The 27274-nt window shown below is 42.3% G+C and overlaps 1 protein-coding gene across 3 annotated transcripts in view; it reads right to left on the reverse strand.

The window, feature by feature from the left end:
• Positions 1 to 3115: 3115 nt before the first annotated feature.
• LOC103268749 (ras GTPase-activating-like protein IQGAP2) overlaps positions 3116 to 27274 on the reverse strand; it is a 114757-nt gene continuing 90598 nt past the window's right edge. For all 3 annotated transcript variants that reach the window (XM_008066361.1, XM_008066353.1, XM_008066349.2), the window contains 6 exons: positions 18091 to 18178; positions 15097 to 15309; positions 13240 to 13400; positions 10278 to 10415; positions 7916 to 8024; positions 3116 to 4038 (listed from right to left, as the gene is read on the reverse strand). In XM_008066361.1, coding sequence (XP_008064552.1) covers positions 3925 to 4038; positions 7916 to 8024; positions 10278 to 10415; positions 13240 to 13400; positions 15097 to 15309; positions 18091 to 18178 — 823 coding nt within the window. In that variant the 3' untranslated portion in view covers positions 3116 to 3924. The remainder of the gene's footprint in view (positions 4039 to 7915; positions 8025 to 10277; positions 10416 to 13239; positions 13401 to 15096; positions 15310 to 18090; positions 18179 to 27274) is intronic.

A 27274-nucleotide genomic window follows, 5' to 3' on the forward strand; every position in this document is an offset into this window, starting at 1 on the left:
GGTTTTTTTTTTTTAAATTATAAAGATGTGGGGTACATTTCAGGGTTAGGTATATAAACATTGATCATGCAGGTACCCTTGTTGATGAAGCATGCCCCTCCCTCCCCCCAGCAGTTTCCCTCAACTGCCAATCCCACCCCCCGGACAGTTTCCCATTACTGGCAATTGCTTTCTTATAGCATTATAATTGTTCAAGTTCCGCTTATGAGTGAGAACATATGGAACTCTGTTCTTTGTGTCTGTGATAGATCACTGAGTATGATAGACTCCAAATCCATCCAGGTTGCTGCAAAGTCCATATATTTGTCCTTCTTTATGGCTGCATAATATTCCATCGTGTATATGTACCACATTTTTTTAATCCAGTCCGGCTTCGATGGGCAACACGGTTGGTTCCACGTTTTTGTTATTGTGAATAGAGTTGCAACAAACATACGTATGCAGGTATCTTTTTTGTAGAATGACTTTAGTTCCTCCAGGTAAATTCCCAATAGGGGAATTGCTGGGTCATATGGAAGGCCAATTTCTAGTTCTTTCAGGAATTGCCATTGCCACACTGTCTTCCAAAGAGGTTGTACTTTTTTTTTTTTTGAGTTGGAGTCTCACTCTGTCGCCCAGACTGGAGTGCAGCGGCCACTCCCGGCCACCACAGCCTCGCCTGCTGGGCTCCAGCGATCCTTCCGCCTCAGTCTTCCGAGTAGCTGGAATTACAGGCATGCGCTACCACGCCCGGCTGCTTTTTTGATTTATTGTAGAGATGAGGTCTCGCTGCCCAGGCGGGTCTCGAATCTGCGGGTTCAGGCAATCCACTCACCTCAGCCTCCCAAAGGTGCGGGATGACAGGCTGAACCACCGAGCCCGGCTGAGGTTGTACTTTTGAAAAAAAATTTTTTAATTTTTAAGATGTGGGGTACAATTCAGGTTAGGTATACATATTTAACTTCTAGAATAGAGTATACACAGGTTTTCCCTTTCTCAGAGATCACTAGAGCATATCTTTTTGGAGTGTTGCTTAAGTCATTTTTATGATCAAAATATACATCAAAATACAGGAGTCAGCTTTGCAAAAATCAAGTTATAGTTCCAACTGCTCATTGTTTCAAAAGACAAAAAAAGAAAAGAAAAAGCTTTTCCACTAAGAAAAGGTGTGAGCTCTGGGAGGAAGCTGGTCAGGAGTCCTTAGTGGCTATGGGTTATAAGGAACAACTGTCCCCTGGCTTGAGGGACAGTTCAGACCTCCTGAGAGTGGTACAGGCCTTGGTTGTTGATTCCAATGACCTCTCAAACTGAGGCCTGCACCCATGCCCCTACTAGCCTCTCGTTCTTGCTTCTTTGTCACACGCTTCCTCTGGTCCCCCACTCATCCATGAAGTTCTCAAACAGCAACTGGTGATATCCTCAACAACAACCTCATCCTGTGGGCCACTAGAAAGAACACACGTGCAGCTTTTCTTGGGGGCACCGGCACAAGGCAAGCATGTTTACCTGCACAAAAAACACTCAAGCCTACTCTTCAGTGTTGGAGTAAGTTAAGACAAGCTTGGTTCCGAGGTGGCAGGAAAGGCGGACTTTGCCTTCAAACATCGCCCCCTAATTTCGACTCTTTCTACTAAAATCCTACTAAAAGTCTTCCCTAGGATAAGAAGGGTGATGAATAAGCCCCCTGCTGCCCAGGGCACCTGGCCTCCACTTTCCAATACCAGCAGTTGGGCAGAGGGAGGTTTGTTCTCAAGGTGAAGGTGAACTATTATTTGGTTCTTTCTACAGAAGCATGTATTAAGAAGAATGTGAATGCATTAAACAACACACAGACTGCTGAGACAGTGAGCACTGTTTCAAGGTATTCACCTTTGTCAAAAAGATGTGAAACAATCACTAGAGTAGCAGAGTCTACTTACTTTTTTTTTTTGAGTGGGAGTCTCACTGTGTCACTCAGGCTGGAGTGCAGTGGCACACTCACAGCCACTTCAGCATCGACCTGCTGGGTTCTGAAGATCCTTTCGCCTCAGGCTTTCACGTGGATGGAACTACAGGTGTGTGGCTACCACGCCTGGCTAACTTTTGATTTATTGAAGAGACCAGGTCTTGCCAAGTTGCCCGGGCGGGTCTCGAACCCATGGGCTCAGGCAGTCCTCTCACCTTAGTCTCCCAAAGTGCTGGCGTGACAGGCTGAGTCACTAAACCTGGCCAAGTCTACTTTCTTAAATTAGAATTTTCCAAATTCTCTTGGTTTTACACTTAAAGTTCATTTGTGCCATGTGAGGACAAGCTAATTTATTCTTTCAATCGTTTGAGGAAAATAAAGCCCCTTGAGAGCATAACAAAGTGTCAGGGAGGTGCCTGTCTGCGAGTTTGTGTTACCGTGGTGGTGGAGACCACTAAGCTGTCACCAGGAATCACACTCCCTTCCTTTTACTAGTAGAACCACCCCCCTCCAACCCAGGCTTTCTTTTAGATTAAAAAAAATAGAAATTTATAAAATTTATATAAAATATTTTATTTAGAAAGTAAATTGGAGAGAGAGAGAAAGAGGAGATTCACCTCCCCAAGGTAGGGGAGGGGACCAAAGCTTAAGAAAACGGCCTGACCATAGCCCAAAGAGCACATGGCCAAGAGCACAGCTTAGCAAGGTAAAGAGCACATGGCCAAAGAGCACAGCTTAGCAAGGCAATGGCCCACCTCAGGTTTTATTTGGATACATGGTGGCCTAGTTGGAGACTGTATTGAGCTAGCTGGCCCATGTGACCAAGTTGTGGCCAACAGGATGTAAGCAGAAGTCGTGTGTTGTGTGTGTGTGTGTGTGTGTGTGTGTGTGTGTGTGTGTATACAGCTTAAAAAGCTTGGTAGACTTCCTCTGTCCTCCTGCTGCCTGGGAGTCAGTGACAATCCCATAGCTGTCAGTCTGAATCCCTGGATTACTTTGTGGATTCACTCACCTTTGAACTGCTGAATTTAAGAAAAGCAGACCTCTATCTTGCTTTAGCCCCAAGGGTTTTGTGTCTTTTCCTTATTGCTGCTTCCTCTATGCATTATTTCCTTTCCTGGAAAGCCCCACCAAGAAGCTTCACCTACTCACTGAATGATCTGGATTTACTAAGACAACTTAAAGGCTAAATTAATGTAATTAAGTAATGTTTATTTTACATAAAACAATTTCCAAAGAATACATTTAAAAACAATCTAGATACTGATTTTATAGCATTACAAAAAATCAAGAGGCACAATTGAAGTGTTCAATAAACTGTGAGGGTGGAGGTGGCCACGTCTCCATCGGGTCATTCCCTCGTCACGCACAGGCTCTGGAATGAGTCTTCACATGAGGCAGTAGTGCACTTTCATTTAGTAGGAATAAATCACATAAAATATATACTTTTATACAGAAAGTGTTATTGTATTGTCATTTTCAATTACTTATAAAAACTTCATTTTGAATTGCACGAAAGTTCTCTTTAAAATTGATAACTCCCAGAAGACAGGGCTTAGAACTATCTGTCTAAATAATTCATTACAAACAATTAGGTTTCAATTTCTCCACAGATAAAAAAAGTCTACGAAGAATTACATTATTCAAGTGGGACATTTAAAATTTTTTTATAGGAAAATAGGTTTGCATGTTTGTCCCTAGTCAGTTAAATTTTTCCTCTTACTTTAAAACAGATCAAAAGATGTTCAAAGTTTTAAATTAGAGTACCTATAACCACAGAACAATGTGCATGTGCTTACATCAATTCATTCTGCGAATCATTCCACTGCAGTATCCAATGATCAAAAAGGCACATGGGTACATTCTTCAGAACAGTTTTGGTCTTATAAAACATCACACATTATAAACAGTGATTTCAATCATGTTTAAAAACAAAAATACTAAACAAATTCATTTCCTAATCCAGATGATAGCGAATCCATGAAATGTCTGCAGGCACATCACTTTCCATAGAATTTCTTGTTCAGCAAGTATATGAGAAGGTTTACATTCACTTTAACCTTATCAAACATTTTCATTACAGCCACTCCTTCATACTGCATCTGAAGTAGGTCCTGAAATCATAAAAGGCATCATGAAATCTCAGCCTTGACATTTTATGCCCTTTGAGACAGGTCTTGCTATGTGGCCCGGGCTGGCCTGGAACGCCTGGGCTCCACCATCCTCCTAGCTTAGCTTCCTGAGTAGCTGGGACTCCAGGCACATGCCACTCTGCCAGGTCATAGGTGGGATTTCTATTTTTTTGAGTTGGAGTTTCACTCTGTCGCCCAGGCTGGAGTACAGTGGCACACATGCTCACGGCCACCCCAGCACTGACCTGCTGGGCTCAGGTGATCCTTCCGCCTCAGCCTTCCAAGCAGCTAGAGCTACAGGTGTGCGCTGCCACACCTGGATAGTTTTTGATTTATTGCAGAGATGAGGTCTTGCCAAGTTTCCTGGGCTGGGTCTCGAACTCGTGGGCACAGGCAATTCACTTACCTCAGCCTCCCCAACTGCTGGGATTACAGGCTGAGCCACCGAGCCTGGCCAGATGGGGAATTTTTTTTTAAGATTGAAAAATATAGTTTATTTAGAAAGTAAATGAGAGAAAGAGAGAGAGGGAGAGGGAGAGGGAGAGGGAGAGGGAGAGGGAGAGGGAGAGGGAGAGAGGAGGCCAAAGCTTGGAAACATGGCAACCATAGCTCAAAGAGTCACATGGCCAGACTATAGCTTAGCAAAGCAATGGCCCAGATGGGGATTCTTAAGCTTTAGTGTTCAAGAATCATCAAAATCATCTGATTAAAAATATATTCTACTTAAAACACAGACTGCTGGATGACTTTCCCAGGAATTTATGATTTTGTAGCTCCCAGATAGGGCCCACTAATTTGCATTTTAACAAGTTCCCAAGTGATTGTGATACTGTTGGACTTTATGAATCACTGACCTAGATGAAAGAAAATTGGTTTTTAGAATTGATAAGGACAGTGTGAAAGAAAATGATTAAGTTAATATCAAATATATAATTATTTATCTTTTTTGGAGTAGGAGTCTCACTCTGTCACCTAGGCTGGAGTGCAGTGGCATGCTTGCAGCCACTGCAGCCCCAACTTACTGAGCTCAGGTGATTCTTCAGCCTCAGTCTTCCAAGAAGCTGGAATTACAGGCGTGTGCTACTATGCCCCACTAATTTTAATTGAAAAATTCATAACATAAATGTGCCAGCTAGATGGTATATTAGTACAGCAGTGTTTTCTAAAGTGAGCAAGGCAATTCATGGGGGGAAGATGAAAAGAATATTACGACTCCTATTTATTTTTCTCATTTATTAAACATTTCATTTTTGTATGTATTTATTTTTTAATTTTTAATTCTTTTTGAGTTAGAGTCTCATGATCTGCTGGACTCAGGTGATCCTTCCGCCTCAACTTTCCAAGTAGCTAATTTTTTTACTTATTGCAGAGACGAGTTCTCGCCAAGTTGCCCAAGCTGCTCTCGAACCCCTAAACTCAGGCAATCCTCTTGCCTCCGCCTCCCAAAGTGCTAGGATTACAGGTGTGAGCCACCACAACTGCCCTTGAAGCATTTTTTTAGAGTACAGTAGTAGAAGCATGAATACTGTAAGTATGCACATCTGGGGAGAAGTGCTCACACTATTTTCTGATGCAGTCCTATCACCAAAGTTTGGAGACCACTGTACAAAGCTGGTCTAGACTAATTTTGTTCCTGTACCGAGAACAAGCCCTCATAATGAAGTCTGACTATCATTCAGTTTTTCATTGCCGCCATATAAACAAAGGAAATCAATTCTCTTAAAAATCAGTAACTGGGTAACACCATCCATATGCAGAAAACCAAGCCGTGACAGTTCACAGTAACACGCGACAGGAAGCCTTTTTCACTAGAAGAGACCATTCCTGAACAATCCTGGACTAACACCTAGGTCTCCTTGTTTCTAGCTCTGGCAATTTCTTAGCTCTTAATGATAGTGTCAGGGGACTATAGTAAGCAAGGCCAGCTGTAGAAGTGGAGTCGTGTCTGAAAGAACTTTGGCTCTTGACAGCTTCTGGCTCCACTTCCTCAGTTACCTCCAGCTTCACTCAAATAATCCTGTACATTATTCAGATCTGCTTCTGGAAGTGAAATTCTAAAGGGAGCTGAAGTCCTTCCTGTTACCTATTAAAGTGTAGTGGAGACTCACTTTTTCCCGAGAAATCTGTTAATTGAAGTCTCTTGGAACATAATTAAACCACCATGCTTAGGTTGAGAAGGAATGGTGCACACAGGGGAAGTGGCTGAGTCTCCTAAGTTGGGAGCAGAGAAAACACCACTGCACTTGTGATCAGGAGACCAGATTTTAGTCTCAGGTCTCCATCTGCTGTCTTAAGACCTTGCAACATGACATAGCCTCCATGAAGTTCTGTTTCCTTGTGTGTAAGTTGGGGATAGCACTGCTATCCTCACAGGGCTGCTAGTGGGAATGAGATGCGAGATTGAGGTATCTGCAAATTTTTTTTAAGCCACCCTGGTCTTGTGTGATCAACCAAAATCTGCAGAGACAGGCAGTGCAGTAGGGTGAGGAAGAATACCCACCTGCAGCCTCCTATAAACTGCTGGCATTATTTTTATCATGTAGGACATAGGTCAAACCCTCCCATACATCCTGGCATGTATATGGTCTACAGTTATGGGGTATACTTCTATGATTTTCTTCAGGAACTGAAGATGAACTAGTGACAGAGCTGGAATGTGAGAAGGTCTCCCTTAGTCCTTTCAGAAACTTCTGTCCTGTTCTTAGTCTTGACTCATGCTGAAGATTTGGTCATCATGTTTCTCTTTGGTAATTTACACATTCATGAAATTGAAAGCTGCATATATAAACAGAAATCTGCTATTAAATGCAGAATGTCTCCTTGCGTATGTGGTCTGGGCAGGGCCCTGAGCTTGGTTCCATGCTTTTCTGCTGTCGTTCCAAAATCTTAAATTTTTACTTATTTATTTTATTTTTTAGTTGGAGTCTTGCTCTGTTGCCCAGGCTGGAGTGCAGTGACAGGATCACAGCTTATCACAGCCTCGACCTCCTAGGGTCAGATGATCCTTCTGCCTTAGCCTCTCAAGTCGTTGGGACTACAGGTGTGTGCCACCACGGTTGGCTAATTTTTTGACTTTTTGTAGAGATGAAAGTCTCACAATGTTGCCCAGGCTGGTCTTGAACTCCTGGGCTAAAGCAATCCTCCTGCTTCGGCCTCTCAAGGTGCTGGGATTACAGACATGAGCCACTATGCTCGGCCAAATCCTGAATAATTTTGAACAAGGGGCCTTGCATTTTTATATAGCTCTGAGCCCTGCGAATTATGTAGCCAGTGCTGCTGATATGTTAATGATATTAAAAATCTGAATCATATTGTCCACCTGCAAACAGCTGAGGATTAACATTTCACAATCATTCATGTATATAAATGAATGGTGTGAACAGTTAATCCTACTGCATACTGGGTCCTTAACAAAGGAACAAGTGAAGCTTGACTTGTGTACTAGTACTCAAAAGGAAGTCTCATGGGATTCCTGTGGTCCCCTGAACACAACAGAGGTGTTTCCTGGTCACCTGTGGTTCATCTGTTCAGTTGATACTGGCTGGCCTTGGGTCATTTCCTTCTTGGCAGTCACATAATACATCTTTTCTGTTTCCAGCCTTCACTTAATAGCACTGAATATGTTCATATTCATTTGTCCATGCTCCAAAATGGAAAAATGTCTCAGAAAAACTAACTGCTATGGTTTGCCATCTTAAAGTATTATAAGTTTCAAGAATTTGAAAAAACCCAGTTTTAAAAAAATCATTAACACAGTGGTCTGTCAAGCTACGTTGTTATCATGAAGAGTGAGAACCAGGGAAGCTATGGAAGACACACAGACAAAACTCACCCCCAGTCTGCAGAAATCTCAGCTCACCTGGATATTAAGCTGCACCTTTTCCATCTCAACACCAAGGAATTTTGATCGGACGTCGAAAATGCCCACATCTTCAGTAGCTATGATATCAAATGTAACATTCTTAAACCTAGTGAAGAAAGGAACATTTGCACACATGAAATCACAAATACAGCAAATGCTTAACGCCAAAACAAACTAATGGAATCCCGAGTTATCATTTTGAGTGAATGGCCAATTGAGAAAATTCTAAGTACCAAAAGCCTCCTCTTTCCTCTCTCTGCTTCCTAAAAGCTGGGTGTCGTGGCTCTTCTTGAGATGTGTAGCTCACAGAGCACGGCGTGGGCACTTTATTACAAAAGAAATAGAAGACAAGGTCCTTGCGCTCATGGAGCATAAAAGATAGCTGAAAATATGTGTGAGTCACAGAATATGGCTGTTAAATATTGATCTACGTTGCTGGTAGGCCATTCGAGTATTTCAGATGATGACTTTTATAGAAACATAAAAAAGAGGAAGAAACATGTTTTAGAGTTGGTGTTGTCAAGAGAAACTTTCATGGCATAAATGCAGCCAGGCTCTACGGCAGGCAGGTGACAGAGAGGAGGCTAATGCAGGTGAATCTGGCTTCCCTGGAGACAAAGGACAAGGGAGTGATGGTGAGAGAAGAGATAGCTAGAGAAAAACTAGGCAGACAGACAGGGAAGGTCTTCCGGTAGCAATGCAGTGAACTCCCGGCAGGCCTCTCAGGCTGATGCACTCCGCTTGGAACACAAGCTAGAGCTTAAGTACTCACTGCTGGGATGGATAAACAACTCACCAGCTTACTGCCAAGTACTGACCTATCAGATCATCATTAGGTCCCTACCTCCTGCCGACTGGCCCTTAGTACTGACCAATCAGCATAGCTAGTGTTAGCCAGTCGACTTGGCGTTAGGGCTATATAAGCACCAGATTGCCGCTCCCACTTGGCAGCCTCTTCGGGTTCCCTTTCGCTGTGGGAGCTTTTCTATCCTCTCAACAAATACTGCTGTCTCACTTTCCGCTGTCCGTGTCCCTCATTCCTCCTGGGCATGGGATAAGAACCCTGACCTGAAGAGCAGCAGAAAATCGTCAGAGCCGAAGAGCTGTGCACCCTGGCGGCTGAACTGGGAGAGCTGCTGGAAGAAGGCAAGACTCCAAAGCTGAGACACTTCTGGGGGCTGCAACACTCTCAGGGCTTGGCTTGCCAGCCCACTAAAGCCAACACTCTGGGGGCTAGGCTTGCCGGCCCACCGAGTCAGCAATACTCTCAGGGCTTGGCTACCCAGTCCATTAGAGCCGACACTTCCAGGGCTAGGCTTGCCAGACCCTTAAGCGATCCTCTCTGGGGCTTGGCTGGCTGACCCATTGAGCTGACACTCTCGAAGCCCAGGCTGACCTGAAAAATCCTTATCAATGGGGCACTGAACTCGGAAGTCTTTTATTTTTATTTATTTATTATTTTTGAGTTGGAGTCTCACTCTGTCGCCCAGGCTGGAGTGCAGCGGAAAGCTCATGGCCACCACAGCCTTGACCTGCTGGGGCTCAGGTTATCCTTCCACCTTAGCCTTCCGCGCAGCTGAAATTACAGGCAGACATCACCATACCCAGCTAGTTTTTTGATTTATTGTAGAGATGTCTTGCCAAGTTGCCCAGGCTAGTCTCGAACCCATGGGCTCAGGCAATCCTCTCACCTCGGCCTCCCAAAGTGCTGAGATTATAGGTGTGAGCCACCACGCCCAGCCTCAGAAGCCTTTTTGTTTATTTGTTTTGTAGAGATGAGATCTCGCCATACTGCTCAGGCTGGTCTCGAACTCCTGGGCTCAGGCAATCCTCTTCCCTCAGCCTCCCAAAGTGCTGGGCTCAGAAGCCTTTTAAAAGGAGGATGTGCGTGGTGCCTGACATGGGGTGTGGAGCAGGAGGCCTCCTATTTCCCCGCCATCTTGAATGCACACATAGCATGCTGCTGGAAGGTTTGGACTCAGGGTTGGCACAGTCTGTGGCTTTGAAATTAAAAAGGTGCAGCTTTGCAATTGTAGATAACTCATCTAGCGAGACCATATGACATCTTTCATTCTTACTGCTATGACTTAGCTCCTTTGGAGCGATGAGGGAGGCCTGCGAATCCACACATTAGACGAACCATGGGAAAGACAACCACTTACTCAGCATGTTGTGCGACCACCGGCACCAGACACCGAGGCCCGAGGGAAAGACTAGCCTGTACAATGCACGTGTTCTTCCCTTGTTGTCTGTAGTCAAGGTCAAGCCTCACTAGAAGCTCTCGGAGGCTTTGGGGAACGGACAAACCTGTATCAGAACTTAAGTGAGCGAACAGGTGGTGCATGTCCTGCGCACTCACTGGTTTGTCTGAAGGTCATCGATCCCCAGCAGGATGCCCTTCTCATGCAGCTTTGCCGCTGTGTACCTCACCGGCTTCGCCCTCTTTGCCCCCTTGGGTTCTCCTTTTCCATCCAGTTTAATGGATCTCCGAGTATTTCTGGCAAAATGAGAACAGACCATTAGTTGTTATGATGGCAGACTCTGGTGTTTCGGGTAGTGCAGTGACCATGCCCAGGGTGACACTACGATTCGTACCTGGCTCCACAGCATGAATGCTGCCTTTTTATTTTGTGATAGTAGGTAACTTTCCCATGTAGTCAAACCTCACTACCAAACTGTCTGGGAGAAAGGAATTCCCCAAGTGACAGAAGTTTGCATTACAGAGCTTTTACTTTTTTAGTCAGGGTCTCATTCTGTTGCCCAGGCTGGAGTACAGTGGCATGATTATGTCTCATCACAGCCTCAAACTCCTGGGCTTAGGCGATCCTTCTGCCTCTGCCTCCCAAGTCATTGGGATGACAAGCATGTACTACCACATTCGGCTGATTTTTTGTAGAAAAAAGGTCTGGCTATGTTGTCCAGGCTTGTCTCGAACTCCTGGACTCAATAATCTTCCTGCTCAGCCTTCCAAAGTGCTGAGATTACAGGCGTGAGTCACCATGGCCAGCTGAATACTTTTTATAAAACTTAACTCGATCTTCTCAGGCATACTGAATAAAGTGGCTATTTCCCAACCATTTCGCAATTAGCTCTGGTGCAGTAACATGAACTGTGTATTCCTAAGTAAAGGTATTACTAGGACTGATTTAATTTTTTTTTTTTTGAGTTGGAGTCTCACTCTGTCACCCAGACTGGAGTGCAGTGGCCGTTCCCGGCCACCGCAGCCTCGACCTGCTGGGCTCCGGCGATCCTTCCGCCTCAGCCTTCCAAGTGGCCGGCATTACAGGCATGCGCTACCACGCCCGGCTGATTTTTTGATTTATTGTAGAGATGAGGTCTCGCTGCCCAGGCGGGTCTCGAACCCGCGGGCTCAGGCAATCCACTCATCTCAGCCTCCCAAAGGCGCGGGATTACAGGCTGAGCCACCGAGCCCGGCTAGGACTGATTTAATTTATTTAAAAACACTATGTGGCTGGCACTGTTCTAAATGCTCTGTACATATTACCTCACATTCACAACATCAATATGAATGTTAATGAAATTAATAAATCCCTTTGCTACATATTATTTCATTTAGCTCTTATAACAATAGTTGTGAGGCTGGTATTCCTAATCTCACCTTAACGGTGAGAAAATTGAGGCTCAGAGAAGTTCGCTGAACTGGGTTCAAGATTTATGAACGAGAGAATAAGATCCGAAATCCAAGTCATCTGACTGCAGATCATGTGCAAAATGCCTCAAAGTGGTTCTAATGAGTATGTAAAGTAAACTCCTATCAATCTCATTTATACTGAAAATTAGCTCAACCAACTTCTTCCAGGTATAGTGTAAAAAGTTACATAAATACACACACATACATTTTTCAGGCCCCAAGCAAATGATTTAAAACATGGAACTAGTAGGGCCTAAATAAGTAAGATTTAAATTTGGTTATTTCCCTTCATCAAAACTTCTATGATTGATCCAACAATCCAATTTCTGGGTGTTTATCCAAAGATGTGAAATCAGTTTGTTGAAGAGATGCCTGCATGTTCACTGCAGCACTATTTATAATAGTCAAGTTGTGGAATCAACCTAGGTATCCTCCACCAACAGATCAAAGAATAAAGAAAATGTGACTTACATACATAAAGGAACACTATTTAGCCTTACAAGAGAAGGAAATTTTGTCATATGGGGCAACATGGATGGAATTGGAGAAAATTATGCTAAGTGAAACAGAAAGACAAATACAGCATGTTCTCATTATATGTCGAATCTAAAGAAGTTGAACTCATAGAAACAGAGTAGGATGGTGGTTGCAGAGGCTAGAGGGTAGGAGAATGAGGAGATGATGGTCAAAGGATGTGAAATCTCAGACAGAAGGAATATATATATTTTTGAGATCTATTGCACAATGTGGTAAACATGGTTAATAATAGTATATTGTGCATTTAAAAACTGCTCAGAGTAAGTTTCAAGCATTCTTGCCACAAAAAGAGGATTTGAAGTGACTGATATGTTAACTTGATTTTATGTAGTATTCATAAATCATAACATCCCCTAGTATCACGAATACATGCAATTATAAACAGTCAATTTGCAATAAAATTTAAAAGATCTATGATTAATGTGATTGATTTTTCCATATAGTACCATTTCCTATTTCCAATTCGATGACAAGGATTATATGAAAATATCGTGTTATATGTTTAAATAGGTAATTGAAATTTAATTTGCATTGACCCTGGTCTAGTAATAGGAATAATAATGAGCCAAGTGTATTCATTAAAGATGGCTATACTGTGTATAAAAATCTGTAGTACACATACTAATGGATAACAGAGAGCTGCCAAAATTTGCCTGTTGTGGCAATAACAATTTTTAAAAACTGTTAAGCAATTTAAAATCATTAAGCCACTCTGTGCAATTAGCAAATATCTAGCATTGCCTGGCATTATCCAAACATTATATAAAACATTGTTTATAATACACATTCCAAAAATGAGAGTAGATTTTTAAAAAGTGTTTTAAAGACAACTTTGACTAAAAAAGACAAAAGGGATAATAAAAGTGCTTCCCTAAGTAATCATGCTGCTTGCTTAAAATACAGCAGGAAGGTCACTTTAATTCTAATGCTGATGGAGAATTAAAAAGCTTCCAGATTTGCTCCTGACTTCTTAGTTTACAGTGGCAAATAATTAAGTTGAGATTCTAGTTTTTGGTTATAGGATAGAGCGAACAGTTTGCTTCCAAACCCAACCCAACAGCCCAGAAATGTAGAATTGACATCTCATATAAATCATGATGTCACAAATGAGCATGCTATGATCTTAACTTACTTCCTTTTTAAGTTGTCTAAACACGTCTTTATGTAGGTGTCATAATAATCAACTTGCTCTTCATAAAATGCTGCCTTCTCGTTAAGTGCCTTCAGGGTCTGCTGAAGTTTTGCCAATTCAGCTTTTCGAAGCTTACGATAGATTCTTTGATTTCGGATATCCTAAAACAACAAGCAAAGGCTCTCAGACTGAAGCAGAAGTTTGCTTTAAGATATTGCCAATGGGACAAGAAGAGAACCAGGCAGTACTAAGCCATGATTTGTGACTGTTAACTTGTAGCTTATCTTGGGCACCTTAGTTCATTCTCAACACCAAAGCATTCCCATCCGTTTTAACTTCAGAACTAGAAAGTGTCTATATTTCACTTTAAAGATGTGCTAAGGTTTATTTTTCTCTTGAAAGAAAAGCAAAGAAGTAATTTTAGCAAAACCATGCAATTAGTTTAAGGAAAAATAGTGTTTTAAAAGGGGCACAGAAAGGACTAGCAGGCAGATGCAATTTCTTCAGACTATTTTGAACATTCCTCTTTGAAAAATACTTTAAGCTAAAAAGGTTTACACTTAATTGTTGAGTTCATTTTAGAAATAAGTAAAAAACAACCTTTTTCATCTGACAAATATTTCTCAAGGTTTGAAAAACAACAACTGGTCTCTCAAGACTGACGGAAAAGTTTCAACATTGATAACTATTACTTGGAGTTAAATAGAATTCGTAGAACATTAAGTTGCATAAGCTGTTTATAGCTTACAAGAACCATGCTAAATTTAAACTTGCAAATATAAGATTTTTTTGGTAATTCTAATTGATAAGTTATGAAAATATTTCATTTAAGAAAATGGTGCCTGTTTAATCTTACTTTTTCTTTGTAGACAAATTAAAAACCATTTCCCTAGGTGTTCAGAGACACCCACATATACACAAATGCCCACAGTCCTCAACACTCTTGTTAAGTAAAAAGTTTTAATTATAGAATATTTTGGTAGATGCCTTCGTGAGCCCCTCCTTAAAAGCAAAAGCATCAATTTTTCTATCCCATATTCTCAGAGTGAAATATTCCTATTCTAAAGCTACAGAAAAAAATGCTACTTCTCTTGAGTCACTTGGGCTAGAAGAAATTAGCCTGCTGCTAAAATTGACCATAATTTCCCACAGAAAATTAGAAGCTAAGTGCATGTCCCTCCCAGAAGCTGAGAATTCTTTTTTCCTGGTTACTTAACTGCCTTTAACCTTCAGACTCATATTAATTTGTATGTTAGGATAAAAAGAAAGAAAAGTCCATCTAACCCAAATATATACTTCCTTATCCTTGACAAACAGATCTCAGCCACTTCCTGTGATGTTTCACTGCACAAAGTTGAGATCCTTTTCTCAGGAAGTTTCTAAGTATAAAAATATGGGATGAGAAAACAGAAACTAACCTTTAAGTCTGAACTGAATTTAGGCTAAACTTCTTAGAAACAAATTCTGTGGGAAACGGCGTTACCATCTCAATGGCAGATCCAAAGAGCAACTGGGCTATATGACAACTAACAATTCAGGACAAAACTCTCCCAAAAGTGTCATTTAAAAAACTAGTAGGTATCTGCTAGAAAGGCATAGACCAAACTTGTCTGTTATATTTCTTGAGCATTTACTTCTGGTGTGCTTCAACTCTCCTAATGATTGGGGGGAGTTGTGATTATTCTTTGCTAAAAGCTATCAACTGCTCCAACACCTTTAAAAGTCTGGAACATGAAGGAGAGCAGGAACTATGGCATATGCAGCTATGTGTCCTTCATGCCACTCCAGAGTGCCCAACATGTGACTGATGATGAGTAAATGTCAGCTAGGTGAAGAAAGAAAACTGTTTCCAACAACCTTGGCAATCTCGTTGAGAATGTCTTGGTATTTATTTTTGGATGACACACGTCCGGTCTGTTCCAACGTCCGAAGGTTCCTCTGGATTTTCCTCTTCTTCTGCTCAAGAGGCAGCTGTGTATCTTCCATCATAGGCTGGCTATCTTTCGTTTCTCCTGGAGTCCTGGAATCGATCACTGCACGGCTCACCATGTCTGCAGCATGATCGGCTTCCTGAAAGGAGAGTATCGAGATGCTGGTTTTTCTCTGATCCCCTAATCTCACAGATTCACAAGCTACACAACGCATGTTGATGTCAACATGAAGGAAACTTCTAGCCCAACCTCAAAGACCAGCACCAGAACATGTTCTTCATGGGTTCTGAAGTAGGTTTTTGAAATGACTTTCAAATTACTTTCTTTTTGCATAACACAGCAGTGACTGCAGGCCTACTTTGGGCAAATCTGTAAATAGCTACTTTATTACCAAGGTGACAAATCACCTTAGTATTGGACATGCTTTATACTTCCCTAGATGGAAGGATTTCAATTCCTGGATAGTCCAGCTGAGGAAACAAAAACTAGGTTATCCCTAAAGATGTGCTAAGAGAACCCTGAATGTCAAGAACCTGACTCAACTCTCACATGTTGGCCACATTCATGAGCAAATTAGAGTGAGGCAGTCAGAGAGCCTCTTGCCAACAAGGGAATCGCAAAGCACCGACTCTGATAACCTGCAGGGTTTCTTTAAGCCAAAGGGAATAAGAAGGTTCTAGCGGCTGGGCTTGGTGGCTCAACCTGCACTCCAGCCTGGGCAACAGAGTAAGCCTCCAATTAAAAAAAAAGAATGTTCTGGCATCCAGTAAGTTCTCAAAAAACACTGAGTAAATAAATGAATGACTACTAGTTAGCTAGATTGTTCAAGAAAACAGCAATAAGAAGAGATTGGTGATCCTCCCACTTCACTGTACTAGACAACTGGCTGACCCACTAGATGAAGGCTAAAGATGTGACTTTTTTTTTTTTGAAGTTGGAATCTCATTCTATTGCCCAGGGTGGAGTGCAGTGGCATGCTCATGGCCACCGCAGCTTCGACCTGCTGGGCTCAGTTGACCCTTCTACCTCAGCCTTCCAAGTAGCTGGAACTACAGGCATGTGTCACCACGCCCAGCTAATTTTTTTATTTATTGTAGAGATGAGGTCTCACCAAGTTGCCCAGGCTGATCTCGAACCCCTGGACTCAGACAGTCCTCCTGCCTCGGCTTCCCAAAGTGCTGGGATTACAGAGAATAAAGTCCTATATACTAAATTAGTAAGATGTTCTACTTACATTATTTCAAACTTATTTGTACATTAACAAACATATAATTTTTGTTGTTTTTGTTTTTTCCATCAGAGTCTCACACTGTAGCCCAGGCTGAAGGGCACAGCTTCAACCAACAGGGCTCAGGCAATCCTTTCGCCTCAGCCTCTGGAGCAGCTGGGAATACAGACGTATACTACCACGACTGGCTAATTTTTTGGTTTTTCACAGAGACAGGGTCTCACCAAGTTGCCCAGGCTGATCTCGAACCCCTGGACTCAGACAATTCTTCTGCCTCGGCCTCCCAAAGCACTGGGATTATAGTGTGAGTGAGCCACTGCACCCGGTCACGTAACTAAATTTTGTTTTATATTTTTTAAATTAAAAACTGTGACAGAATGATTTATTGGCAACTAATTAAATTAGGAATGACTAAGAAAAGTTATGTGTAACTCTGCTAAGAAGTAACTAATTAGATAATTTTTAAACGTTTGTTTAGGGCGTGGTAATTATTGGTACTATAACAATAACTTTGAAATTAACTTATTTCAGAATGAACTAAACAATGACACATTTTAAAAGATGTTGATAAAATGTTTAATGAAAGAGTCTCATAAAACTTTACTTATACCAACATAATGGTGCTCTGACACAATGGCCTCAACATTGGCTGCTGAAGCGTTTGGAAACTAGTTTTAATGTGTGTGTCGGATCTTTGTTTCTTTCAAGTTTCCAAATATATAAACCATGAAAGGTATATTTCTACATCCTTTCAACCAGAACTGTGTCTCAGCTGACTTACCTGCCCTTTCACTGTGTGACAAGGTTTATGTCACCCAGACTGGAGTGCAGTGGCACGCTCCCAACCATCGCAGCCTCGACTTGCTGGTCGCCGGCGATCCTTCCGCCTCAGCCTTCTAAGTAGCTGGAACTATAGGCACGCGCTACCACGTCTGGCTAATTTTTGATTTATTGTAGAGATGAGGTCACGCCAAGTTGCCCGGGCGGGTCTCAAACCCACGGGTTCAGGCAATCCACTTACCTTGGCCACCCAAAGCGCTGGGATTACAGGCTGAGCCACCTAGCCCGGCCACAAAGTTTATGATGAGCATTTCAAGGCTTTGAAAAACGCAGAACTATCTCCCTAGTCTCGGATAACTTAACTTCAGCATAAACTTGGTACTGTATTTATTTCATTTTCATTGATATTCCACGTGAGTTTTATATAAGGCTGAGCTCAGCTGACTACACGACCAGATGAAAAATCCCTGATTTATGAGCCATATCAGAAGTTTCTCCAACATAACAGTAAACATTTGGCATGAAGCTTTATTAAGAAAATCAACTCCTGTCTATTATACTTATTATTTTACATTTAAAGACAAATTACCGGCCGGGCTCGGTGGCTCAGCCTGTAATCCCAGCACTTTGGGAGGCCTAGGTGAGTGGATTGCCTGAGCCCGCGGGTTTGAGACCCGCCTGGGCAACTTGGCGAGACCTCATCTCTACAGTAAATAAAAAATTAGCCAGGCGTGGTAGCGCGTGCCTGTAGTTCCAGCTACTTGGAAGGCTGAGGCGGAAGGCTCGCCAGAGCCCAGCAGGTCGAGGCTGCAGTGGCCGGGAGTGGCCACTGCACTCTAGTCTGGGCGACAGAGTGAACTCCACCTCAAAAAAAAAAAAAAATAAATAAATAAATAAATAAAGACAAATTACCTGTTGTGCAGTGGCTGGTGTCTCTAGGATTTCTGTCAACGTGTTCCCTGGCTGGTTCCGGATCACATCAATTATCAGCTTTTTGGTCCTTACAAAATAGGGAAAGAAGAGACAGACTTTCAGACAGCAGTCCTGATGCACAAAAATCCACTTCCTCCAAAGGAGTGAACAGAAACATGCAAAAATGAAGCTTCATAGATAATCCCTTACAATAAAACATTCTTGCTGAAATTCACCGGGTCTGCTCCAAGGCCTCCACAAGTTTGTGAATATTTGATATTAGAAGTTTAGGCTTTAAAGGATTGACGCTGCAGGATTATACTGTCAGTAACACAAACCTGAGTGTGCCACAAGATTCCCTACCCAAACACTTCTCCTTTTTAGATTGAGATGACTTTTTGGTGAGCAGGAGAGGCAAGTGCCGTGGGCATAGCCTGCTACTGCAAAGAGTACAGGAGTGACAGCTAACATCCTGCTTTCCTACTTCAATGGCATTTAGACTTCTGAGCCTGTCTGATGCATCATGAGCTTCAAGAAGCCAGATCAACTACTACCCATACTGCCTGAGAAATTGAGAAGCTGTCTGAAGACCAGTGGAAGAGGTCCTGTGGGCTTGAGGCTCTGGGCTGCTGGCTGACACAGCAGCTAGGGGATAAATGTCCATGGCCTGAGGAGCTAACAAGGTGGGGGCCTGGTCTTCAGGTGGGAGGGAACAGGAGACCTGCTCCGTGAACAGTTAGGAGTGGAAAGTTCTGGAAGTGCTAAAGCCCTATGTTCTTCTGTCAGTGCCCTGTAGGCAATGGGCCGCATCTCTGGAACTGGGGATCAGGTTCTGTGACTATGTAGAAAGATTCAAGTTTGCTCACTCTTACAAAAGATGGGAACAGCATTATTGGGAAAAAAAAAGGCAGCATAAATAGAAGTTGCCTCAAGTGAAACACAGGTCTAATTGATATCTGAGGTTTCACCCTTATTGTAACCCTGTTAACTGCATTTAACTTCACTTCTCTCAGTGGCATTACAAGGTATCACCGGAGGATTCATTTCTTTCTAAACTGCAGCAGGAAAGCTCACACAGCATGATGTTTGAAAATGCAAAGAAAATGTTAACATTTTGAAGCACAGGAGCAACTGCTCCCAAGTGAAAGAGAAAACCCTCTAATTCCAAATATATGATTTTTGAAAACAGGATAAAATTGAATACGCCATCTGTATACATGACTTTTCTCACTCCTATTGTACCGCAAGTCTGCTTGAGAAGAAGGATCACAGCATGGTTTCCTTCCCCCTCCTGCCTCCAGCCTCTGAGAACCATTTCCTCTGGCCCCGTGACCCTTTGCTGCTGGGGATTTACAGGCTGTCTGGAAATGCATAGCTAACACTCCACTGAGAGTCAAAGGTGGGCACACAGCTAATTATAGCCACGGGGCATGGCCCGCCCCTGGCAGCTCTGTGTGGAGCTCTGTGAAGTCGCACATACCCTTTCTTCCCTCCACAGCTCCCCACTCAGTCATCAATGTATTACATGACAACACTGAGCTAAAAATAAAAGCTCAGGATGATTTTTAAAATGTCAACATAGTAACTGTTTTATTTGAAATAACATTCTAGGAGCTACTTAGGATGCACACTTCTAGGAAACTCCTAGCTTATCTTCTTTAGAGAAGCTGTCTAACGACCAAATGACTAGGGTCACTAAAAACATGCCCCACTGGGACAAGGAACGTTTATTTGTTCAGGGGTTGCTGGGTACAAACTGCCCATACAGCCTAGTTCCCTTGGAAACTACATCAGGCTGGTGAAAGCCATTGCCAAAGTTCTACTTAAGATATTCAGTGTATCAGGAAGTACCCAGTCCCATGACAGGGACTCCAACTACATGCCCCCGTGGTGTGCCCAGTGGGTATGGACATCAGGGTTAGACATATCTGAGGCTAAGTCTGGGCTCCTGTTGCAGATGAGCCATGTGGACTTGTACAAGTTACATAATTCCTATAGTTCTGGGGTTTTTTCTTTTTGTTTTTGCTTTCCATTTATGAAACAGGAATCTCTCAGAGGACTGTTGCAAGGATTGAATGAAAAGGTGTAAAGCCTTTCTCAGAGTCTGACATATGGCAAAAGCTAATGTGGCTATTAAAGTTGTGCTGCCTACGATGACAGCCACTGCCCATAGGTGGCACTTAAACACTTGAGACACAGCAGGTCCACAGTGAGATGAGCTGTGAGTGTAAAACACACACTGGATTTTGAAGTTGTAGTATGAAAAAAAAAAAAAAAAAGCCCAGTATCTCTTTAACAATGTTTATGTCAATTACTTATTGAAATGATATTTTGGATATATTGAGTTAAATAAATTATTAAAATTAATTTCGCCAGTTTCTTTTTTTTTTTAAAGTTGAAGTCTCATTCTGTCACCCAGGCTGGAGTACAGTGGCATGATCATGGCTCACTGCAGCCTTGACCTCCTGGGCTCAGGTGATCCTTATGCCTCAGCCGCCCGAATAGCTGAAACTACAGGCATCACCACACCTGGCTAATTTTTATTTTTATTTTTTTTATAGCGCTGAGGTCTCACTATGCTATCCAGGCTGGTCTCGAACTGCTGGCCTTAAGCAATCCTTGTGCCTCAGCCCCCCAAAGTGCTAGGATTATAGGCGTGAGTCATCATGCCTAACTCATTTGCTGCTTTTTGAAATGTGGCTTCCAGAAAAGTTAAAATTACATATATGGCTCATACTAAATATCTTTTTGGAGAGTACTGCATTGGAGTATCCCATTCTCAAACAGGAGCTCACTCTGACAGACCTGACCTCCAGTGATATCCACTCATGGGATCTGATTAGTCACAAGAGTTTAGCCCTGTAGTGGACCTGAGGGAAACAATCCAATCCGTGGTTCTACAAATGAGGCAACTAAGACCTAAGAGTCCAGAGTTGCAGAAAACAAGTCAAATTCCCATTCCACATCATCAGTCCCTCAAAAACCTGTAGAGACATGCTGGGGCTGTGTCTTCCCCTCCATCGTTCCTTTTCCCAAGATAAACCCCTTAGTTCTTCAAAGTGCCTAACGATAGAAAAGTTCACAGTTCTCTTCCCATTTCAGTTGCCAATGACCTTTTACAGATGTGTCCTCTTCCACACCCTAGTGCAAATACAATACTCTAGATATGGTCTGACCAGCATGAATCAACTGCTGAGAGTACTGGCTCCAAGACTCTTCAAACAATATGTAAGACAGGTTGATCCAAACCAAGGATCCCGCCCTCCTTGAACGAGGAGATATCTAATTCCGACAAAGAATTAAGAAAAAAACAAAAAGAAAAAAGAAAAGAAATACACTAGGGAGTTTATTCATCACAGCTGTGCTCAAATTGCACTGTCGGTAAATGAGACTACGTGGCGCTTGTAAGCTGGTGTGACCCCTTGCCTTAGCCATTCGGCTCACACGGCATGTATTATTACCAGGAGCATTCCTGAGTCTCCCCCTATCGTCTGCCTTACTGTGTGTTCCCAGGCCGAAAAGGAATTTGTGTTCGTGAAAGCTAAAGAATATTTCTAATGACATCATTACATGGTTTTTAGCACCAGACCTCAAACATTATCTGAGCCATTCAGTACTCCTTGCTTTTGAGACCAAAAGCAAGGAAATCTTTCAATTGGGATAATGGATATCTAAACTGCATCATGTGCTAGAAGAAAAATTCTTGCTGGGCTCAGTGGCTCAGCCTGTAATCCCACGCCTTTGGGAGGCTGAGGTGAGTGAATTGCCTGAGCCCGCGGTTCAAGACCCGCCTGGGCAGCGAGACCTCATCTCTACAATAAATAAAAAATCAGCCAGGCGTGGTGGCGCATGCCTGTAATTCCGGCTACTCATAAGGCTGAGGCGGAAGGATCACCGGAGTCCAGCAGGCCAAGGCTGCGGTGGCCGGGAGCGGCCACTGTACTCCAGTCTGGGTGACAGAGTGAGATTCCAACTCAAAAAAAAAAAGAAAAAAAAAAAAAGAAAAATTCTTGAGAGATGACAACTTAAGAAGTATGATTAAAAACCACAAATATTGCCTTCTTAAACAGACATACTTTTGTAGGACAACAAGCCTAATAAAGGCCATAAGAATCACATATTTATAAACTGAATCATAAGTTATAATGAAAGAGATTTACAATTGCATAGTTCAGTATAATTTATTAGGTATTGATGATAACTTCATGTGATCATCATAGTCCTTCGCTTCCCCTCTCCTCCATGTTACAGATGAGGAAAATGATGGTTAGACAGCTTGCTGTATTCTTTGGCTGACAATCAACAGACTGAAGCTGTAATGCTATGACATCCTAGGACTCCTCAACCAGGCTTTAGGGTACCTCAACCAGGGTTGTTTGTTTTTTTTTAATAGCCTCATGCTTGGCAGTACTTGGAAGACAGCAATAACTCCAAGGGAAAGAGAAATCAGTGTTTCTTTCTCTTTCTGCTCCCATATGTCCCCTTTGTGTCCCCCATGTCGATCCACTTCTTCTCTCTGACCTGGAAAGAGGCCCCAGCATCCATCATGCAATAACTGCTCAGTCATAATTCTCATTATTCATTTTAGGATTCCTTAGAATGCAAAGAACAATGAATGACTTTGCCCTCAAAGAGTTGTAAAACTTTGTGATAAAGAGTGTAGGCCTGGCCGGGCACAGTGGCTCAGGCCTGTAATCCCAGCACTTTGGGAGGCCAAGGCAAGAGGATTGCCTGAGCTCAGGAGTTTGAGACCAGTCTGAGTAACTTGGCGAGACCTTGTCTCTACAATAAATCAAAAAATTAGTCGGGTGTGGTGGTGCATGACTGTGGTTCCAGTTACTTAGAAAGCTGAGGCAGAAGGATCACCTGAGTCCAGCAAGTCGAGGCTGTAATGACCGTGAGTGGGCCACTGCACTCTAGTCTGGGTGACAGAGTGAAACTCTGACTCAAAAAAAAAGAACAGTGCAGCCTTGGTGGATTTAAAATCATTGGGCTTAGATCTCCGCTTCACTTACAAGCTGCGTTACCCAGGAAAAGAATGACATCTGTTCTGTACCTAGTTTCCTCATCTGCTAAATATTGGTAATTACCTCCACTCTCTTGGGGCTGTTGAGGGAATTACATGACATAGTTTATATGTTTATTTTAACATACAGTATAAACACATACATGCTATTCTCTCTCTACAGGTTGAGTATCCCTTATTCAAAATGCTTGGGGCCAGAAATATTGTGGATTTTGAATCTTTAGATTTGGGGACATTTGCATTATATACTTACTGGCTGAGCATCCTCATCTGAAATGCTCCAGTGGGCACTTCCTTTGAGCATGTCAGCTCTCAAAAGGTTTTGAATCCTGGAGCATTTCAAATTTGGGATGTTCACTTTGTGTATATGCGTGCACACAGACACACACAGAGTGGATGGTCAGCACTAGATAGGTGTCTGCCATCATCATCATCATCATCTAATGAGCAAGAATTACAAGACTAGCGTGGAATTAAATTCGTAAGCATAAAGATTAACAATGCCTCCAATTCTACTCCTGGAGGAGCCTTCATGAAGATGAATTACTCATCACTGGAAAGTTAGTGAGTGTGTAATTAAACATAATGGAATATTTCTGAAAGTTAAGAACACAACCTGTTTAATGAGGAAACAAAATAGTTTTTCTTTTTTTTTGAATTGGAGTCTCACTCTGTCACCCAGCCTGGAGTGCAGTGGCATGCTCATGGCCACTGCAGCCTTGACCTGGTAGGTTCAGGTGATCCTTCTGCCTCAGGCTTCCAAGTAGCTGGAACTACAGGGGCACACCACCATGCCCAGCTAATTTTTTGATTTATCGTAGAGATGAGGTCTTGCCAAGTTGCCCAGGCTGGTCTCTAACCCCTGAGCTCGCTCTGGCAATCCTCTCGCAATCCTACTCCCAAAGTAAAGGGATTACAGGCTTCAGCCACCACGCTCAGCCCCAAAATTGTTTTCTGACAGAGAAAAGCCAAGTATTTTTAAGTTCCAACTGCTCTGCATTTCATGTTTGTCCACTTCATAATAACATGTGAAAGTCATCGTATGTCAAAAACCCAAGAGAATCTTTCAAAAACCTCCTTGCGCTGATAAAGAACTTTGGCAAAGTCTTAGGGTATAAAATAAATGTGCAAAAGACAGTTGCATTACTACACACCAACAATAAACAAACAGAAACTCAAATAAAAAGCACAATCCCATTCACAATAGCCACAAAAAAATGAAGTACCTTGGCATCTTCCAGAGAAGTCAAAGATCTTTACAACGAAAACTACAAAACACTGCTCAAAGAAATCAAAGATTGGCGGTAGTGGGAAACTGCTGGGGGTGGGGTGGGGGGTGGGGGGGGCAGGATTGGCAATAGTGGGAATCTGCCTGGGGAAGAGGCAGCACACCTCATCAACAAGGGTACCTGCATAATGAACATTTATATCCCTAACCCTGAATTGTACCCCACATCTTTAAAATGAAAAAATTTAAAGTTAAAAAAAAAAAAATCAAAGATGACACAAACAATGGAAAAATATTCCATGCTCATGAGTTGAAAGAATCAACATTGTTAAGATGTCCATCCTACCCAAGGCAATCTACAGATTTAATGCAATATCCATTAAATTACCAGCAGCATTCTTCTCAGACCTGGAAATGACAATACAGGAATTCATATGGAAACATAAATGACCACAAATAGCCAAAGCAATCCTTAGGGAAAAAAATAAAAATAAAAAGGCAGGGTTGGGGGTGGGGTGGGTGGGTATCACACTCCCAGACTTTAAACTTTATTTTAAGGCTACAGTAATCAAAGCAGCCTGGTATTGGTACAAGAACAAGCCTATAGACCAATGGAACAGGATAGAGATTTCAGAAGCAAAACCTCAATTTCTCAACCAACTCATCTTCGACAAAGCCTCCACCATCAGCCACTGGGGAGAGGAGAACCTATTCAGTAAATGGTGCTGGGAAAACTGGCTGACTACATGCAGATTAAAACAAGATCCCTACCTACCATTATATACAAAAATCACCTCTAAATGGATCAAAGACCTAAATGTAAAACCTCAAACTATAAAACCTTAGAAAATCCAGGAGACAGCCTTATTGTCTCCTTGGTATCTACCTGATCAGAGAATTTGGAACTGGCAACCAATTCCTGATCAAAACCCCAAGTGCCCATGCAACAGGAGATAAGACAGACAAATGGGAACTCATCAAACTGACAAGCTTCTGCAAAGCCAAAGAAACCATCAACAGAGAGGGGAGACAGCCCACAGACTGGGAAAAAATATTTGCCAAGTGTATATCTGACAAAGGCCCAACATCTAGGATCTACAAGGAACTCAAATGTGCTGAAAAAAAACAAACAAAAAACAACATACAGCCCCCTTACAATGTAGGCAAAAGATATGAACAAACACTTCGTAAAAGAAGACATATAAGCAGACAACAGATACATGAAAAAATGCTCAGCCTCATTAGTCATCAGAGAAATGCAAATTATAACCATACAGGTACCAACTAACTGCAGTCAGGATGGTCATCATCAATAAATCAAAAAACAACAGATGTTGGAGAGGATGTGGGGAAAAGGGAACACTTCTACACTGTTGGTGGGAGTGTAAACTGGTACAGCCTCTGTGGAAAACAGTGTGGCAATTCCTAAAAGATCTAAAAGTCGACATTCCATATGACTCCACAATCCCCTTCTGGAAATATACCCAGAGGAACTCAAATCACTTTATGAAAAAGGAACCTGCACATGTTATGTTTATTGCAACATTATTCACAATAGCAAAAACATGGAACCAACTGTGTTGCCCATTGAGAGAGGACTGGATTAAAAATTGTGGTACATATACACAATGGACTATTATGCAGCCATAAAGAAAGGACAAAATTATGAACTTCGCAGCAACTTAGATGGACTTAGAGTCCACGATACTGAGTGATCTATCACAGAAACAAAGAACTGAGTACCACATGTTCTCCTCATAAGTGGACTTTGAACAATTATCAGAAAACTGTAAGAAAGAGATTGGCAGTGGTGAGAATCTGCCAGGGGTGTGCCACACCTCATCAACAAGGGTACCTGCATAATGAACATTAGTATATCTAACCCTGAATTGTACACTGCATCTTTAAAATAAAAAATTAAAAAAAATAAAGTCATTCCATAGGATGACTATTACTAAAAGAAAGAAAAAAAAAAAACGGAAAAAAGTGTTGGTGAGAATGTGGGGAAACTGGAACTCTCATACCTTGCTATGAGAACAGTAAAATGGTTCAGCAGCTGTGGAAAACAGTTTGGCAGTTCCTCAGAAACTAACACTGAATTACCATATGACCCAGCAGTGCAATTCCACTCCCAGGTATGGACCCAAAAAACTGAAAATAGGTGTTCAAACAAAACTTATACACAAATGTACGCAGCAGCTCTATTCACAATAGCCAAAAGTTGGAATCTTTTGACCATCAACTGATGACTGGATAAACAAAATGTAGGACAGTCATATAATGGAATGTTATTCAGCTATAAAAAGGAATGAAGTACTGACACCTGCTGTGACAGGGGAGAACCTTGAAAACATTATGCTGGATTGAAAAAACAGACACAAAAGGCTACAAATTATATAAGTTCATTTATGTGAAATATCCAGAATAGGCAAGTTCAAAGAGAGAGAATGCAGACTAGTGGTTCCTCGGGCCTGGGGAGCAGTGGGGAATGGGAGGGACTGATGAGTACAGAGTTCACTTTGGAGATGATTAAAAATGTTCTGGGACTAGACAGTGGTGATGGCTGCACCACACTGTGAATATACTAAATACATGGATATTTTAAAATGGTAAATTTTATGGTATTTTTTACCACAATAAAAAATAAACCCACTGGCTGGCTCTATGTGGTACAGTGATTGAAGGACTAGACAGTGCAGGTTTCCAGACACACCGGAGACTGAAAGAGAGCCATGCAGGGCCAAGGCTTGGTGAGGCTGGTGGGCCAACGTGCTTGGTTTCCCATGCTAAGTCATACCAGTTCCCAATATGCCTGACTTTTGTGGTTTTTTTTCTTTTTAAAATATGAATTCCAGCCGGGCTCGGTGGCTCAGCCTGTAATCCCGCGCCTTTGGGAGGCTGAGGTGAGTGGATTGTCTGAGCCCGCGGGT

The sequence above is a fragment of the Carlito syrichta genome, unplaced genomic scaffold (genome assembly GCF_000164805.1).
Source record: "Carlito syrichta isolate Samal-C Ts95f unplaced genomic scaffold, Tarsius_syrichta-2.0.1 Scaffold104879, whole genome shotgun sequence".
NCBI lineage: Eukaryota > Metazoa > Chordata > Mammalia > Primates > Tarsiidae > Carlito > Carlito syrichta.